At 54.5% G+C, this 17,583-nt stretch overlaps 4 protein-coding genes across 4 annotated transcripts; 2 read left to right on the top strand and 2 right to left on the bottom strand.

The window, feature by feature from the left end:
• Nucleotides 1-4,042: 4,042 nt before the first annotated feature.
• Nucleotides 4,043-8,048, bottom strand: BZA05DRAFT_414807 (P-type ATPase-like protein; the record flags this gene model as incomplete). The annotated part of the gene is made up of 3 exons (XM_051485275.1): nt 4,043-4,573; nt 4,627-5,129; nt 5,189-8,048. 3 exons carry the CDS (start codon nt 8,046-8,048, stop codon nt 4,043-4,045), a joined length of 3,894 nt encoding a protein of 1,297 aa, XP_051344676.1.
• Nucleotides 8,049-8,440: 392 nt separating this feature from the next.
• Nucleotides 8,441-9,385, bottom strand: BZA05DRAFT_451144 (trimeric LpxA-like protein; the record flags this gene model as incomplete). The annotated part of the gene is made up of 2 exons (XM_051487431.1): nt 8,441-8,898; nt 9,041-9,385. 2 exons carry the CDS (start codon nt 9,383-9,385, stop codon nt 8,707-8,709), a joined length of 537 nt encoding a protein of 178 aa, XP_051344675.1. The 3' UTR covers nt 8,441-8,706.
• A 616-nt stretch (nt 9,386-10,001) lies between these two features.
• BZA05DRAFT_440679 (ATP-dependent RNA helicase DHX8) lies at nt 10,002-10,733 on the top strand (the record flags this gene model as incomplete). The annotated part of the gene is made up of 3 exons (XM_051486619.1): nt 10,002-10,337; nt 10,399-10,512; nt 10,614-10,733. The coding sequence occupies 3 exons, from the start codon at nt 10,002-10,004 to the stop codon at nt 10,731-10,733; spliced, it is 570 nt and encodes a 189-aa protein (XP_051344674.1).
• Nucleotides 10,734-16,147: 5,414 nt separating this feature from the next.
• On the top strand, nt 16,148-17,326 carry BZA05DRAFT_320250 (uncharacterized protein; the record flags this gene model as incomplete). The annotated part of the gene is made up of 1 exon (XM_051480437.1): nt 16,148-17,326. A coding segment is annotated over one exon (1,179 nt), but the record flags the coding sequence as incomplete, so codon positions are not given.
• Nucleotides 17,327-17,583: the final 257 nt, after the last annotated feature.

The following is a 17,583-nucleotide window of genomic DNA, read 5'->3' as shown; positions in this document are numbered from 1 at the left end:
CCGCCCGAGACTAATGGTGGTCACGCTGCTGAAGAACGGTGAGGTGCGTGAGGTGCGTTACATTCCGTGTCTTGAAGATAGACACATATCGCATCTGACGCGGCGCGGCGCGGTAACGATGCTCGGCAGATGCTCGTGGTTGTATAGAGCACCAAGCATGTAGGTAATGAGATAAGTACCAATGCTGTTACCCATCTGTGCGGTGGGTTGTCTGTGCTGTTGCGAGAACGGATATGCACATACATGATACCTACAGAGTACAACTTGTATTGTACGCAACTCCAAAGTCCAGAGCCATGAAGATCGCAGTCTGAGCCACGAAGATCCGGAGTCGCAGGAGTAGAGCGAGAAGGCACGAGAAGCCCGGCGAGAGGCGTCCAGGTGCGCGCCTCTCTCCCGGTGTTGGCCCACGGCTCACACAGTGCACACATCCAAATCGATTCCGTGTCGATACCTGTAGTATAGGTAGTACACAGCCCCTCCCCATCCCGCGATTGAACCAACAGGAGCTCACAGCACAGCATCGCATAACATAACATAGCATCGCATTGCAACATCCAGCTCGCCCCCTTCGCTTCCCTTCATCCTCCCATCCTCTCTTCCTCCCTTCCTCCCTTCCTCCCTTCCTCTCTTCCTCCCTTCCTCCCATCCTCTCTTCCTCCCTTCCTCCCTTCCTCCCTTCCTCCCTTCCTCCCTTCCTCCCTTCCTCCCTTCCTCCCTTCCGCACGAACCGGTAGTATAGGTGTAGTACCGTGCATGGGACATCCCAAGGTCCAAGATCCAAGAACCCGCCGGCTTCCAGCCAGCCAGCCAGGTACCTGCCTACCTACTCTACATACTACCTAGCAGTTACTCTATATACCGTAGAAGCATGCAAAGTATAATTAGTAGGGTTTCCCCAGCGAACTCCCCAGCGGGCCAGCGCCCCAGACCCAATGACCCATGCCTCCGGAAGAAACATGCGCGTCCCTCGTGTCCCTCGAGTTCCTTTTTTTTCTCGGCTCGGGCTGGGGACCTGGAAAAGACATAACCGAGCCTGAATCGAGAAGTGGTGGCCCTGGTGGGCCGGTGGGGGCGGGCCGGGTTTGGGGTCCGGGAATGGGTCTGGGGGGGAGGAAAGGTCCGGGGGGCCCGGGTCTGACCGTCTGGGTCTGGGTTTGGGGTCCGTGGGGTGGGGGATGTGGGATGGGGTGGGGGGAGATAATTTCCCATGAGCGGTGAGAACGCTTGGGTCGTGGTTTCTATGGATGGTGATGGGGAGGAGGGAGGGTTTTTGGTTTTGTTTATTCATTGATGGAGGAGGAGGAGGAGGAGGATGATGGACGGGTGATACTGCGTGAGTCTGTGAAAAAGAAGAAGGCGCGGTAAACTCCTATCTACATCTAACTATTAAGAGAGCACAGAAGTAGAGGTGCCTCTGTGATGCGGCGAGCGGCAGTACGGTGAGACCAAGGTGTGATGGCGGGCAGACCCTATGCGGCCGTTGAATGTTGAACTGTTTCCAGTTGTTGCTTTTCTGTTCGTCTAGTCGGTCGGTCTGTTGTTCAACACATCAGACATTATTAAAACCACAGATATTCCCAGTCATAGGTCTGCTTTTTCTCGTTGTTTTGTTTTCTTCAATTGAATCATGTCCATCAGTTGCTCGTACCCGTCGAGGGTCTCTCGGTAGTAGGTATAGTAATCTCGACTGTCGCGTTCACGGCTGTCACTCGCTCGCTCGCTCGCTCGCCCGGAGAAAGATCCATTTTGTGGAGCACCTGAACTACTCTACTACCTATATCTGTACCTATACTCTATTATGACAGGCACAGCGAACTCGGTTTGGTACGTGTGCTATAGTATTAGGTAGTAGAGCTCCAGTGAGCGAAGTAATCCAACGACACATACCTATCCCATCAGATGTACATGCCATCATACACATCATACCCAGAGGACATACATTATGTACGTACAAACTACAACGTGGCATCCAGGCTATCATTGAGATAAACCCAAAGGGGAGTCTGCGTCTCAGAAGGGGTGTATCTTGATCCCCAACCATCATCGCCAGTTCGTGGCAGAATATTGGGTGCCATCACATTGGATCACCATACATCACTCGCGCTGCCAATTGTTTTTCACTTCAAAGTTCGAACTTATCACCGTGATGGGAAGTAGGGCGCCCCAACCGACCAAGGACTCCTCGCAGTCTTCTCCATAAATCAACGGAGAAGAGGTGTGATTTAATGTCTTAACTGGATGGCTCTGCATGTCAAAAACGACTAGGTACATAGGCCTGCGGAAAGTCCCAAGAATTACACAGTGAGTCTGAAGGCCAATTTGTGTACTAGCGGTTTTCGCTGCATAGGCATTATGTAGGAGTTACGAGAATTCTAGGGTTATGAGAACATTGGCCTTATTTGGACATAACTCTTACGGAAACTTTATGAGTTGGACGTGCTCATGAGTGGCGCATGGAAGGCATAAATAGTTTCCGCGTTTTATATAAGGCCTACATAAGGCTTCTGACTTTAGCACACGGCTCAATATGGTATGTGCTATGATTGGACATGAAAGCGACAAAACCAGCCAGCGGAGGGTTAAACAGCATCTACCTATATCATGACCCGACATGCCATGCTGGATATATATCATTATTAGCAGATGTGCATCGCGCCCACCATCTCCATGATCATCACACTGCACCACACGCAACCGTAGGAGTGGGTCGACCTGTAAACTCCACGGCATCATTGTCGGTCACTCGGTCTTGCTGGCCACAAGCACTATGTACATAGCGTCACAAGCGGCAACTCGCGCCAGTGGGTGTTGAGCGGGCATGTAGGGCTGGGCGGAGAGCAATAGGGAACCGGTATCATACATATCGAGCTCAGCCGGGTGGAAACGGGTATGTCATCTGCCATGATCTACCGTACAGTATTAAGGTCGAATGCAATGATGATTGAAGAAACAACACATCGAAAAGAGTTGTGCGATTGATGCCGAAGGTCTCCAGTAGTACTCTGCACATCTACCGCACGGATTTCAATCCAGCAGTCTCAGCCTGTCAGGAGAATACAGATTTACTCTAGTATATTTCCCCTCTACCTATAGTCTCAATTCTACAGTATGTATCGACAATTATACGCAGTGTTGTAAAGATACGCTTATATACTGGCTTGCTGAAAAGCCGGAAGAACTACCGTAGTTCTTCTGAATGCAAAGTATTATGCGGTGTCCAGAATACCAGAGAATCCCAGAGAACCACCAGAGAACTACTAGAGAACTGCCAGAGAACCACCTTATTCGCACAACAACGCACCTAGGTAGCGCAGAGAAACCGTTGTCATGCTACTCAAGTAGTCCCTACCCAGACTGTAATAAAACTATGACGACAAGAGTCCTACGGCCGAAACGCCGTGCTGAGCAGAATGCTCCGGTCACTGAATCCGGCATGCATACTGTAGCTACCCTCTGGATAGTTTCAAGAATACGTACTGTGAGTGAGACGTGTTTAACGCAAGCATGCATTTACGACATTCCTGTACCTGGTGCAGGAAGTTCCGTAGGCCTACGGAATAAGTACATATCTACTGTAGAGAAAACTATACCGATTGAGCTGAATACGGTAGAGCCCCCGACTCCCGAGTCCCTACGGAATTGAGAAGTACATATCGGCAGTGCCTACACCACCTACGTAAATTTATGTAGTCCACTCACTTCTGGAAGCAACTTGTTCGCCCGGATCAGATCGGATTCCGAAACAGCTCAATTCATAATCGTAACGTGCACGTGCACCACTTGAGGTACATACATCCCTCCGCCATATCATATCGATTCTAATCCACCCGACGAAAAGAAACGAAACGCATCACCCAAAAAGCAGATCCACATCCCATCCCATTCTACCCATCCCATCCCATCCCACCCATCCCACCCATCCGTAGTAGAGTAGTAGTAGTAGTAGTACATGCCACCGCCTCAAAGAAAAGAAGAGAGACGAAAGAAAAAAACTCTATACCCAAAAGAAACGAAAAGAAAAAACACGACACGAGACAACTCAAATCCCCTGCACCTTCGCATAACTCGGCGGCTTGAGTCTTCTGCGGACCGCCTTGACCACCCAGGGGGGGATAAGACTGATGGAGCTGATGACGACGACGCGCCACAGGAAGCCGAGGGTGAGCACGTAATCGAGCTCAAAGTAGTCTCCCAGGAACGGGATGGAACAGACGAACGCGATTGCCGTGCCCACCTCGGCGAGAACCATCCATAGATGCCATGTGGTGATCTCGAGAGCGACCATGATCAGCTCGTTTAGCACGAGCACCGTGAATGATACCGTTACCATCCGCTTGAATTGGTCGAGTCCAACGAGGATCTGAGAGAGGCCTTGGATTACCCCGCCTTGATAGACCGAGACGAGTACCCAGACGAAGAAGGTGCGATAGCTGAGCGAGCGGCCTTCCGTGAGCTCTTTGTAGAGTTCGGGATAGAGGTTGGCAAGGTGCTCATCGACGTCACGGTCAAGGACGAGCGAGAAGACCGGGGCCATGGTGTACAATGTCGCGTAGCCAACGAGTAGCCATCCCTATTCACGAGTTAGTGAATTATCTCGGAATAAAATCCAAGCATCCGACTTACTTGGTACAGGGCGATAGGCTCGAATTTACTCGCGATACTGAACATGGTCTGGCACACAGAAATCACCAGACCACGATGCATCACGAACTGGGCCAACTTCGCGCTGCGCTTATAAGAATTCCTTCCGTGCCAGACCAACAGCTTCGTGAGATGGCAGAACTGCGTGATGGAGAAATCTGCTGCCAGCGAGGCCTGCCGACCCTCCTTACCGACGATACCGACACCCACATCGGCAGCCTGGATCATCGACACGTCGTTACCTCCGTCGCCGATACAGCAGATGCGTTTCTTGGTGAATTCACGGATCAGACGGGCAACGTCGGCTTTCTGGGTGGGTGTGCAGCGGCATGCGACTACGGCGGGAAGCTGGACGGCCAGAGAGATGAATTCATCCCGGTAGTTATCGAGGAACAGAGCCAGAGATTCTCCGTCGATGAGGAGGCAGCAGTCCGTCTTGTTGCGTAGGAATTCCAACGCATCGTACGCGAGATCTTTCCGTTTCACTTTTCACCGGGCTTAGCAGAGTCCTTCGACACGGGATAGATGGGGGAACGAGACGCACGTTTGGCGATGGTATGAATGTACTGCCCCCTCGCAACCAACTTTGCGCTAACGGCGACACACCGCGCGGTTTCGACTTTGTCTCCCGTCAACATCCAGATCTTGATACCCGCATTTCGTAGGAGTTCCAAGCTAGGTTTGACATCCTTCTGCAGTTTATCCTCGACTCCGGTGACTCCCAGTAATTCCAGATCGTGTTCCAAGTATTCCTGAACGACTTTCTCCATCTCCTTGTCCCTGTTCTGGAGGAGCAGAGAGGCAGCCTTGTACTTTGCCGAGAATTCCTGGTAGCGGTGTGCACTCAACCGCTTCCGTCCGATGACGAGCGTTCGCAGTCCTTCCCTGGCCATGTTTCCGCACTCCTCATCCAGCCAGTCATTGCTAGCCACAATGGAGCTCATGATGGTATCCGCACCCTTCTGGAAGAACCAGATGTCGCCGGAATCCTCGTCTGACGAAGCTCCATCCTCTTCGATATGATCGCCGAGAAGATCCTGCTCCTGCTCCTTCTTCTTCTCACTACTTTTTCCCCCGAGGAACTGGACGACGATGCCCATCCGCTTCCCTTCACTGGTGAAAGGAAACACTTCCAAAATCTTGACACGAACAACGACCTCTCCGGTATCAGCGCTGACCAGTTTCATTCCCGTTCTATCGCGATGGACGAGCCGCAATCCCACGCTCTCGGTCCAGCTCACGATAGCAATCTCATCGGGACTCGACGCTTGGTATGTCGTAACCGCCTCGGTCTGACCCTCCTCCGTAGCGGTGGTCGGCGTAACATTATGGCACAGCGCCAACGCGAGCACAACATCTCTGACGCGGGACCCAATCTCCCTGCGCGTGCGCGTGCCACTGGCATGCGGAGCAGCACTGGTCGAGGGAGTGACGAGCGATGTTTCCGCCGTTGTCTGGGAGAAGCCCTGGCGCACGAATTCCGCAACTTCGTCCATGGCCTCGCCGGCATAGCTGACGGTTCCAACGTGCACCTTTTTCAGCTCCATGTCATTCTGCGTCAGGGTTCCGGTTTTGTCGCTGAGCAGGTATTCGACCCGGCCGAGCTCCTCGGGGATGGTCGACGTCCGCACGACCGTTCCCTCAATGTCCTTGTCCTTCTCGATGAACCAGGCATACGCGCTCTTCCCCATGTCCAGATTAACACGGAGGGAGATGGGAATGATGGTGGAGAACAGGATGAGAAACCGCATGATTTTGATGTACCAAGGTCCACTGACAACCTCTCCGGGCTGTTCGGGATTCTTGACGCCGGGGTTATTGGGGTGATTCTTGAGGCCTTCGAGGGCGACCAACACGATGGATAGAGTAAAGGTGAGAATACATAAGATCTTGGTTAGGTTATTGATTTCCTTCTCCAAAAGTCCACTCTTGCTCCGTCCTTTCGATGTCGACAGCGCTGCACGGGTTTCCGGGCCCGTGTAAATGACAGCCGCCAGCGTGGCCGAGTTACTGGCAAGCACAGTGTTTGCCCACGCAGTATTATCAATGGACAGTCCAACGGACGCAGATTTCTGGTATTGTGCAGTACTCCCGGACCCTTCCGCGGTGAGGCCGGATCCAGGATACTCAAGAGTGCCCACGAAGCTGTTGACCTCTCTCGATGGCGCCGAGGCAGTGATCCGTAGAGTCTCAAATTTCGCGGTGGGTAGTCCATGGGAGAGTGGAGGGGCGACTCTAAGCTTCCAATCTGTCTCCCCGTCGAGCTGGTCGGTCCGAATAAAAGCCTCCCCGGCAGCATCACTGTCTTGGGGCACAGGGTCGTCGGCGGTCTCTACCTCGTTCGATAATGACTTCAATATTACCACATCCGCAGGAACACGTTGATCCTTCTTGAGCACCAAAATATCGCCCACCTTGAGATCGCGACTCTTCTTTATCACTGTTCTCATGTTTTCCCGTTCATCGGAGCGCAGTGAATTACCCTCCGCTCGTGCCGACGACGACGACGACGACAACAACGACGCCGTTTTTCTCTTGCCCAGTCCGCGTATCCTGCCTACTGGGCTGCTGTCTTCAGCGCCCAGGGCCAACACCTCATACGGCTCGCTATTCGCCTCCTTATCTCTTCTCCGTCTGGCAACATCGTCATGTGCCTCCTTCCCCAGAGTGATGGCCAACACAAAAACCAGCGGCACGATATACGTGCTCAAAAACCCTATCCGCAACGCGGGAATGATCTGACTGAGCGCGACCAACAAGAAGTAAAGATTGAAGAAGAAGCTGAACTCGTGATACAGCGTGAGCGGCAGGAACGTAAAAGCTGTGTACCGGTGGTTCGAAATAATATTTGGGGGGTAGGACGGCGGTTTTTTCCCACTGGCGGGCGCCGGAGCAGCTCCCCCGCCCAGGACTACGGTCCGGGTCTCGGTCGAAGGCGTAAAGTCGGGATGTATCGATGGCGATGGCGATGAGGCACCGTTCCGAATCGACATGCGCGACGTCATCCGCTGCAGTAAGGGCATCTCCCCGCGACCATCATCATCATCGTGGTCGGCAACACTACTCCGCCGCCTGCCCAACAGAGCTTCCTCATCCTCCTCGGCCTGCGCAGCATCCCCGCGCCGCCCTCTCCCGCCGTATCCCATCGCCAGGTTTCGTAGCGCTATCCTACTGGGACTCTTGACCTTGCTGCCGCCGCCGCCACCGCCGCCACCGCCGCCGGCACCACCGTCTTCGCTGCTGCGCCCCCGTCGATGCGACGAAAAGGAGCTTCTGTGGTTCGACCCGAGGATTGAGCGGCGAAACGTGCCGGACGACGACGTGGGATCGAGCTCTTCGAGATCGAGGTCAAGATCGGAGGAGACGTCCGAACGCGAGGGTGAAGCCGCGCGCGCGTAGGACATTTAGATGTGATCGGTAAAGCGTACGGGCAAGACACACGTCCGGTTCGAGCGTGGTATCAAAGTGTCGGGTATCGTCTGGGCTCCCCGTTGATGCGTGCGCGTGGTACGTATTGTGTGTGATCTGATGCCGAAGACAAGGGTTTTAGTTCACGGTGGTGGTGGTGGTGGAGGTGGTCGTTGTGAGGTGTAGATGGCGGATAGTAGCACATGCGATTTTCTTGAGCTATCACAACAGGGCGACAGAGGAACGAACGGCGTAGAAACAAGGGACGTGGACGTCAAGGTAGAATGTGGTATGATGAGAGAACAACAACACAAGAACGTTTGTCTAAGAAAAGCTGATGAAGGAGAAGAAGAACCGCAGTACTAGGGAGCTGCGGTCCATGGTTGAGCCATAGTGTTCTGTATTTTAGTTAGTTACGGACAAAGATCTGTGGGAGTTTAGCTTTGATTGACGTGCAGCCAAAAACGGAGGCACCTTGCGTGTGCTGATTCGTCATTGCATGGCTTGGCAAACCCGGATCATACAATGTCACTCCCATAATGCATCCAGCCGGTGTGTGAAGATGGGCCGAGAACGCGTCTCCTCTCTTTAGCGGGGGCGGTGTCTGGCTCTCGGACCTACTATTGACACAGCAAGTCTCCATGGCTCGGTTTCTCAGGACAGGAATTTGGTGCGATTGCTGGCCACAACTCCCCTCAGCGCCTCAACCTGCTTCTCGACTGATTTCAACCGCGCCTCCTTGCTTCCACTCATATCCTTCCTCCGCGCGCCGAACCCCCACACAACCGTATCATCTTCCACCAGTTCGTCATCGGCAATCACCGTCAGCGGCGTGAATTTACAGTTCTACAGTTGCATACCTTGTCAGCCATCCCCCCCACCCACCCAGTTCGCACATGCCACATCCCCCCGCACCCGTCCCACCGTTGTACAGAAGCAAGCAAGGAAGGAAGGAAGGAAGTAAGGACAAGCATACCTTCCCGACGACCGCTCTCTTCCCGATCTTCGCGCCGACCTCGACCGTACAGCCCTCACCGAGGGACCTCGCCTCGACGACGGCATTCGTCTCGACGACGACGTGGTCGTCGATCGTGATGCCGGTGGAATCGCTCGGCGTGATCTGCGTGCGCTCGTTGAGAATGCAATAGTCGCCTATCGTGATCGGCCCGAGTGTCGAGTTCAGACGGCACCGGGGGTGGATCACAGTGTGGTTGCCGATCTTGACGGGGTGCGTCCCGACCATCGCGCAGTGCTCCGATATCACCAGCGTCGAGGAGAGAATCGTTGGCGGCTTGGGCAGCGCCGCTTCGGCGAGGCGCGATCTGGGGGCCATGGGTGATGGTGGTGGTGATGGTGGTGGTGGCAGTGACGGGTGCGCGTGTTGAATAACCAAGTATGTAGCAGGTGGTGATGGTTCGTATTCGAGAGCTCTGACAGCTCACGCAGTTCCCAGAGACGTGCACTGTGCCACTGTGCAGGGACCCCCCCTTCCACCCCTGCACTTCTACGGTCACACAAGCCGCCACAACCACGTTCTTGGAAACGAAGATCATTGAGGCTGAGTCGTCCCTAATGAGGCGCAGTCGCCTGGGGTGCCTTGTGGTTTCCAGCTAAGCGGGACGGCATGGGGTGACACTGCGCACGCGAAGCTAACGAGAGTAGAGTACTGAGGGTGGAGTGTGGGCGGCATTGGGGGTGTTGGGGCCTGCGGCGGTGGGGGGCGGAGCGAGAAACTCATCACCAGTCACCACGAGACGACGCGAAGTACCGACCTGTGTACCACGAAGTACCCAAGTAGTTGCCTCCGCAAGTACCTACCCGGAGTGGTGCAACATGGATATAAAAGTCCCATGTAGTTCCATGTAGTCTGCATTCTTCAGCTTCTTCACTCGTGGGGGTTAAAGGTTTCCGTAATCGAAATACGACCGTTAATCCCTCTCTGAGAACAAATGCCTTCACCAGCGCCCACCTTCAGCGCCGCCGGCTTCGACGATGATTCATCCCCTACCTCCACCCCACCATACCGCCAAATCCGCGCCCAATACACACGCAGCACAATAACGGTGTACCAAGCGTACTCCGCTTCCATCGCGGTTGCCGCAGTTTCAACGCAATCCCTCGCCGCCTCACCCGACTTCTCGCTCTCGCGCATGACCTGGATCAAGCCGAGCTGGAACTGGATGATGTACCGGAGCTGGTACGGGCTCAAGGACTTGCGGCAAGCGCGGATCCTGGCGATCACTATGGGGCGCGCGGAGTTCGAGGGCTTGCTGGAGCGCGCGTGTGTGGGCTTATAGCCAGGCACGGTTGAGTGATCAGCAGCGCGAGCAAGCGGTAATGGTGCAGTGGGATCCCGAGAGGGATGTGGAGCTGAGGAGGTTGCCCTGGAGGAGCGTGCAGATCGGTATTGGCAGAGGCGTGTGTGCGGAGTGGATCCAGGATATGATCCTAAGGATCGAGGTGCGGACCGAACCGGACTCGGGGGATATCCGGCCCCGGCCCCGGAAACTTATATGTGACTAGCTGACCCTGTAAATGATGTGACCGACCGAGCGAGTGAGATCAAGGCGCTCCTTGATCAGGGCCGCACGGCGGACGCCGAACGCTTGGTCCCTGAGGAACGCCCGTATCCGTTGCCGGAACGGCTGAGGACGCTGCTCCGGATGGATCAGATAGAGTAGGCGTGCATTGCATATGGATTAACTAACCTGGAGGCGAGAGCTCGGAACTGGAGAAAGCCGAATGCACGGTTTGCACCGGAAAGGAAAGGAAAGGAAAGGAAAGGACAGCTGTTTCCAGGCCGCTGGATGGGGTTTACGGTGCTAGGTGCTAGGTGCTAGGTATACCTGTACATATTCGCGGCCACGAGGTCGAGTTGGGACGCTGGGCGTAAGATTACATACCGGGGGTGGAGGGGGTGGGGTGGGATGGGTATGTGCAAGATGTATGGGGATCTCTAGAGTCCAGAGTCCAGAGTCTATCTACCTAGGCAGATGTTTCCTGCGGGCAAGTGTTTACTCTAAATGAAATATGTATGGCAGATTTGCATGCACAGGATTTGTGCAGCAGCAGCAGCAGCGGGCGGGAATACAAGCATCCGAGCTTCCATGGGCTAGGTAAAGACGCGAGGATCATCCGCATTGAGTCGGAAGCTTCTTCGGTGGGGGTCATTCGTCAGCTTCCATGTTGCCCCTGCTAGCTATCCAGGCGGATGATTTGCCAGTTACGTATATACGGTATGTGTCAAGAATAAACATATCACACCTGAAGAAACAGCAGAAACAGCAAATGACCGATCCACCATCCGTGGCAGCAGAGCTGTGTGCTGTGTGCTGGTCTGTATACCACCCAAGTATGTGACATTATGACTACATACCTAACCTACCTACCATTCGCCTGGCCCAGAGCAGATCAGAAGATGACACTGACACATGTGGAAAGTTCCGTAGAAAGGCATCGACCGACCGACCGACCGGCGGATTCCCAACGCCGGTGCCGACGCTTCGACGGTCCAGTTTGGAACTTTTGATCATGGGCTACTGACTCCACCTCCACCTCTACTGTTGCCTTGCCTTGCGCGTGTACGATATGTACATATCATTCGCACATTGTATGTAGAGTGCTGGCAGGTACATATGTACCTACATATCTACAGGCCAGGAGCAAACCAATCCGGCAGCCTACGGGTCAAATAAGGGGGGGATTTCCATGTCCGTGTCATTTTCTGGCTCGCTGACTGGGTTGTAAGTTGTAACTTGTTGGAGAAGTTATGTGGGTATATAGTAGCTATTGTCAGATGTGAATCCCGACAGCTCCCTTGGGCGCTGCAAGGCTGTATTTACCGTCACCGTGCAGATTTGTACGGGAATGGCCTATGGGAATGTGAATGGTGCTATTCCTGTGCAGAAGATGTCACTCGCTTTGTAGCGTACTATCGATCCATAGGTTCCGATGATACCAGCCAGCCTTCGTGTATGTATGAGCTCCCTGTCTCTCGATTATGTGTATAGTATGTATGTATGAAGCTTACACTCGGAATAAGTATGTACCGTATGTAGGTAGTCGACGCTGGCCCACGTCCGATGCCCCCGTGTTGTGGTACGGAAGTTCGGGCTCCGTCAAGTCCGCCATGTCCGGTCGTACGATATGCGGTTTTGTACCGGCGCCGAGCTTCGAATCAGCACTCGTCGGAGCCACCAGGGCAAGTGTGTCATCCGGTGGATAACATGGGCCTTTTTCGGCGGTTTTGCTGTTATATGGCTAGGCGTTGGGCAAAGTGTGTGTTGACTCTTGAAGGTGGAAGGGAGAAGGGGTGGGCTCATTGTTATCGGCGATCGGAGAGTTATCTACTCAGAGATGTTGTAAATTGTCCTCGTGGCTAGAGGGGAAGGTGGTTGGCAGTTGCAATGACATAGGAGGTATGTACGGAAATTCCCACGGTTGGATATCATTGCTTCTAGAATCCAGCTTGATGTGTAGGTTGTAAATGGGACAGAGGATTGGAAGCGATGTTTGTCTTTCCCGGAGAAGACACTGGAGATATCGGGTTTATTGGAAGCATAAGCTCTTACCTGACCGTCCTCGAGCTGTCTGTAGGGACGGAACATGCCACCTGCAACCGAGAACGGAGGGCTGAGATGTGGGGGCATGACGGGTCATTGTTGATTAGATGATTCAAGCTTGATAGGTTGTAAATGGAACCTGCAAAGGCCATCGTGAGAATGGAAATTCCTGGAAGGACCTCGAGTCGACTACCTACTCCTCCACACGCAAGTAACCCAGGTAAGCGGCCTATTCTCGGAATTATGGTGCTCCAGTCCACTGCTCCTTGTTTTGCTGACGATTGACCGGCAGGTTGCCAGCGACTCGGTGCTGACGAGCAGGTAGGTAAACAACGAAAAGATCATTGCTCCGGGAGTCTCATTATCTCATTGGCAGAGTCCGAATGTGCGTGATATGTAGGTGATAGGCAGTCAGTGGTCTTCCGATCTACCTGGGTATGAATCATGATGTCCATGATGTCCATGGGACTACCGGCATGTACCGGTATGTAATACCGGTTGCTCACAGTCCATGATTCCACGATTCCATGTGAAAGGGTCCCCGGCTGCTTCGAGATCGTCAGGAAGCTATGCACTAGCAGTTACATATCCAAAAGATCCAAAAGAGCCCGGGAGCGGGGTTTACCGTAGACTGTATGTAGTCATCGACAGCTTACCTCTTCACCCGATTACGGAGCAGTTGTCGTGATCGCGACGAGGGATTACGATATGTAACCGTGGTGTACATAGGTAGAGCATTCTACTAGTAGATCACTAGCAGTGGAGGAGAAAAGATGGAGACTCGGAGTCACCAAGTTCCAACACGCGAAGCCGTATATAGAGCGACTAGGCAAGTACCATAGGTACCTATCACCGGTAATCGTCTAGCAGACGTCCCGCCAACGGAGCATGCAACTGCAACTGCTCGTGTACCTCGGAGCCGGCGCGGGCGCGGAATTCACTTGCAACGGGACGGGGACTCCGACTCCGACGACGTGGAAGGGAGGAAAAAAAACTCCGCGTGCGGTTAGTCCGTCAGTCAATCAGTCAGTCCGTCAGTCCGTCAGGTAAGTGTGAGTGTGGTCGGGCGCCGGAACGACCAAGATCCGAGGCGAGCGAGCGCGCACGTCCACAGACTTTTTTTTTCCTTTCTTTTTTTTTTCTGCTTTCAATCCCTCCCTCCCTCCCCGCCATGCATGGTGGATGGGTGGATGGGGGATGGATGGAGGGGAAGGGGGGGTTTTTTTGCGCGATCGGAATCGGAGGATCCCGAGTGTCCGGCGGCGCATTGACGTTTGGGGTTTCATCATGGTCTTTTGCTTTTCTTCAAGGCCAGGCCAGGGTACTCTGATTCACCCACCTGCTCGTGGCCACGCGGGGCTTCGGGGGCATAGCAAAGTACTGGTACCTACTATGATAATACTTCTCTGCAACGGTGAAGTATTTTCTGTTGCCTGGATGGATATCGGGGGATTGAGGAAGGGCGGTCGCTTCCTTCGGCCTGACTGATTCCCCTTCCCGGCCGTCGGGCTTTTGCTTTTTTATTTTCTATTTCTATTTTTTTTATTATTATTGACGCGCAGAGGAGGAGGAGGAGCGAGACGGCTCCGCAAGTGCAGTTGGCGCGCGTGGTCCTGCAGACACGACTGGGCACTGGGGCCTGGTTCGAAACAGCAGCGTCCCCCCCCAAGTGCTGAGTCTGAGAAGGGTACTTGGGGCACAAAGGCTCATATCGCTAGATAACTGACTACGGTATCTCACTAACCAATTGCCCTGCCTGCCCATTCATCATCGCCATTGCTAGCGCCGGTCCCGAGCTGAGCTGCCAGCGGACGGCCGGTAAGCTGGGCTGCCGTAGATTCATGCTCTAGTTAAGGATCGAGGGGGCGCCTCCACACGAGCTGTCTTCTGGACCGGAAGCCGGGTGTTCTATGGCCCCGGATGGGGGCTTTTTTGTTTATGGTAATAGGTATCTCTGGCCTGGCCAGCCGCCATACTAGTCGAGACACACATCCTATTCGATTCTATTCCGGGGCCGCGTGCTGGTCGGGCATTCTTCTCCAGCTGGCGGTGGAGGCCCAAGTGGCAGCGATTCGGTCCTCCGCACATATGTAGGTACGGTATTCGAGCATGCACACTCGCGAGCAGTCGCAACCGTATGTACCTATAGAGTGCCGTGTCGCAGTAGACGGGCAGACGGGACCCCAAACTCGTGACTGGCGATGTCCCACCACAGCCTCCGATAGTATAGAGTAGTACCCATCTCCACCAACTCTTCTTAGGTATCCCTGGACCGTGGCCGTGCAGATGCGGGCTTCAGCTCCCATGTCTCTCAATCCGCCTTCCATCGCTTGAGGGCACCAACCAACCAATCAGCTAGAGCTGCAGCATGGAGTTCAGCGTGCGGGCTAGAAGTTCTTCAGCCATACAACGCCATACAACACCATGTGTACATCGCACATACATACTCTACATGCGCCCTCACCTCCATGTCTCCAGCGTCTCCCTCCCGCCGCACCCCTGCTCCCCTTGGCCTCGATAGTCAATGCCGATGTTGAGTTCTTCACAGTCTCGCATGGCAGGGCCTTTTTTTGGTCGTCAGCAAGCAACCCCAACTCCCGAACAGGACCTATCGAGAGCGTCCGAGGCGAACAACTACACCTCATAGGAAGCACATTGCCCATTTCTGCACCAAGTGCCATGCGGACACACGATTCAGCCTACCGGCGCCAGGCATCCAAAGGTCCCGGCCTCCCAAGGTCCCGGCCTATGACCACGGAACTACTGGACACCACACACCACTCGCTTTCCTCCTCCTCCTCTTCTTCTTCCTCGTCCTTCTCCTCCTCCTCCTCCGACCATCCGCCTCCGACCCTCCGGCGCTCCGACATGGATCGCTGCTCGATTTAATGCTCATGTACCCGTACCCGTACTCTACTGCACCCCAACGCCCGTGCTCGACCAGTCGCAATTCGCCCCCCACAGCCCACACCGAAAATTCGCCGTATATATGTAGACGCCCTGGCACTAGTACTTAGTACAATCTCGAAACTCTCAATAACAACAACAAATAACACTGCCTCCATACTCGTATCCAATAGGCTTCCATCCATCCAATACTTACGTTCCTTACCTACTCACACTCGGCCGCCGCACATCTGCTGTCAGCCCTGCTACTAGACTACCACCCCCCCCCCCTACCCTCCCCCCCTCCACCTCCACGTACAATTACCAAACCCATCCCTCCTACGCCGGTACATCCCACCCACCCCCCCATATATCCCACCCTGACCCACCGCCCCGGAAACATATACACTGCTACCACTGCTACCACCACCACTACCACCACCACCACTACCACCACCACCACCACCACCACTACTACTACTACACCAGCTCAGCTGCGCTTCTGCACCATCCGTCATCGCTCCCGACTGCTATCCGGCCAATCCAAACAATCCGATCGGGTGTAAACTGGGCAGAGGGGCCAGAATTCAATATCCCCGCCAACAATCGCGGATTCCTCTTTATACTCGATGCGGCTGCAGGGTGAAATGTCATTCCTGACTCTATTCACCGCAGATGCCGCCGCAGCCCATGGCCATGAGTTCTCACCCACAGCTTTGATGAGCCGATACCGAACTACAAAAGACACGGCGTCGCCCGATCCGATGCGGCAAGTCTCGAGCATGGCCTCCTCCGTTTCCACCGTCCTGGAGGAGATTGTCGCTACTCCCCTGTCACCACCTCCACCACAACAGAAGAAACCCCCGCGGACAAAGACGAGCTATTATCTGGCGCTGCCGCCACCGGGCTCTCATGCGATACACCGTCACTGCTCGAGGGCTGAACGTACGTTGATCGTGCAGCTCCAGAAGGTATCCAACACCACCCGCCCGCTACCGACCCTGGATGTGCTGCCGTCGTCGGTTTTTGGTTCGAAATTGAAGAGGGTAGGACACATGCTGCATGGGGCCGGGCAGCAGGATATAGCATTCGTTGAGAGTGAGCAGTATGCGTCGGAAAACGTCCAGGGGGACAGTGACGACGAGAACGATCTGAATTCGAGGAGGATGGTGGCATCGGTCTCGCAGGGATATCGGAGGACACCCGGTGATGATGGGAAGGGGATCAGGACGACGATGATTCGGTTCGATGATGGCCTCGTCTGGGAGGCGAGCCCGCTGGCATCTGGAGGATATGAGTTCGTGGCACGCGAGGCCAACGGAATAACAAAGGTCGCAAAGTGGTTGCCGAAGCCGCCCACTTCGCGAAGGAGGTCGAGCCAGTCCATACAGCAACGCATGGCCGGCGCAACACCTGAGCCGGAGGATCAGCGAAGGTTTCAGTTCAGCATACTGGACAATGTCACTCGGAAGAAGCCCATCCTGGCTTGGGTGAGCCGGCAAGGTATCGACGTTCTGGACAGATTTCCAGGGCCTGGCATAACTTCATCGCCAAATTCACCGCCCAACACGCCTCCTGCGTCGGTCATCGATGTGGATATGTCCAGCGACGATACTATCCACTCGGCGCAATATGGCGAGATCTCGGATCAATTGAGGGAACTTATCGTTGTGACGGGAACATGGATTGCCCTTCGAGAGGGTTTGGCGTCGGTTGGCGCCAGTGGTAACCGCACGGAAGAACTTGCCTTACCCTCATCGCCTACGGTTTCAACGTTTCGGACCACGAGATCGGTTTCCTCTTCCGCCACCGTAAGCACGGCCGCTGCAGAAGAGTCGGCGAGGAGAATACATCGACGAGGGACCTATCTGGCCCACCAAGCGACTACCAGCGGCAGCAGAGACACGCAATCGACGGAGGTGCCCCAGCGGGCAAAATCGGTCGGAAGCCCCGTCTCCTTCGTTAACCCCCTAAACATCAACAGACTATCCCGGCCGTTCGGAAGAAGTGCAACTCCTAGCATTCCCGCACCGGTTCCGGAACAGTCCCAGCCATCCGTAAGGCTGATCCCTCCGGAGCCACG

Source organism: Tricharina praecox (assembly GCF_024521635.1).
Source record: "Tricharina praecox strain CBS 144465 chromosome Unknown BZA05scaffold_1, whole genome shotgun sequence".
In the NCBI taxonomy this organism is placed as follows: Eukaryota; Fungi; Ascomycota; class Pezizomycetes; order Pezizales; family Pyronemataceae; genus Tricharina; species Tricharina praecox.
Note: the sequence above shows the minus strand (reverse complement) of the source record. Positions and strands in the feature narration are given on the sequence as shown.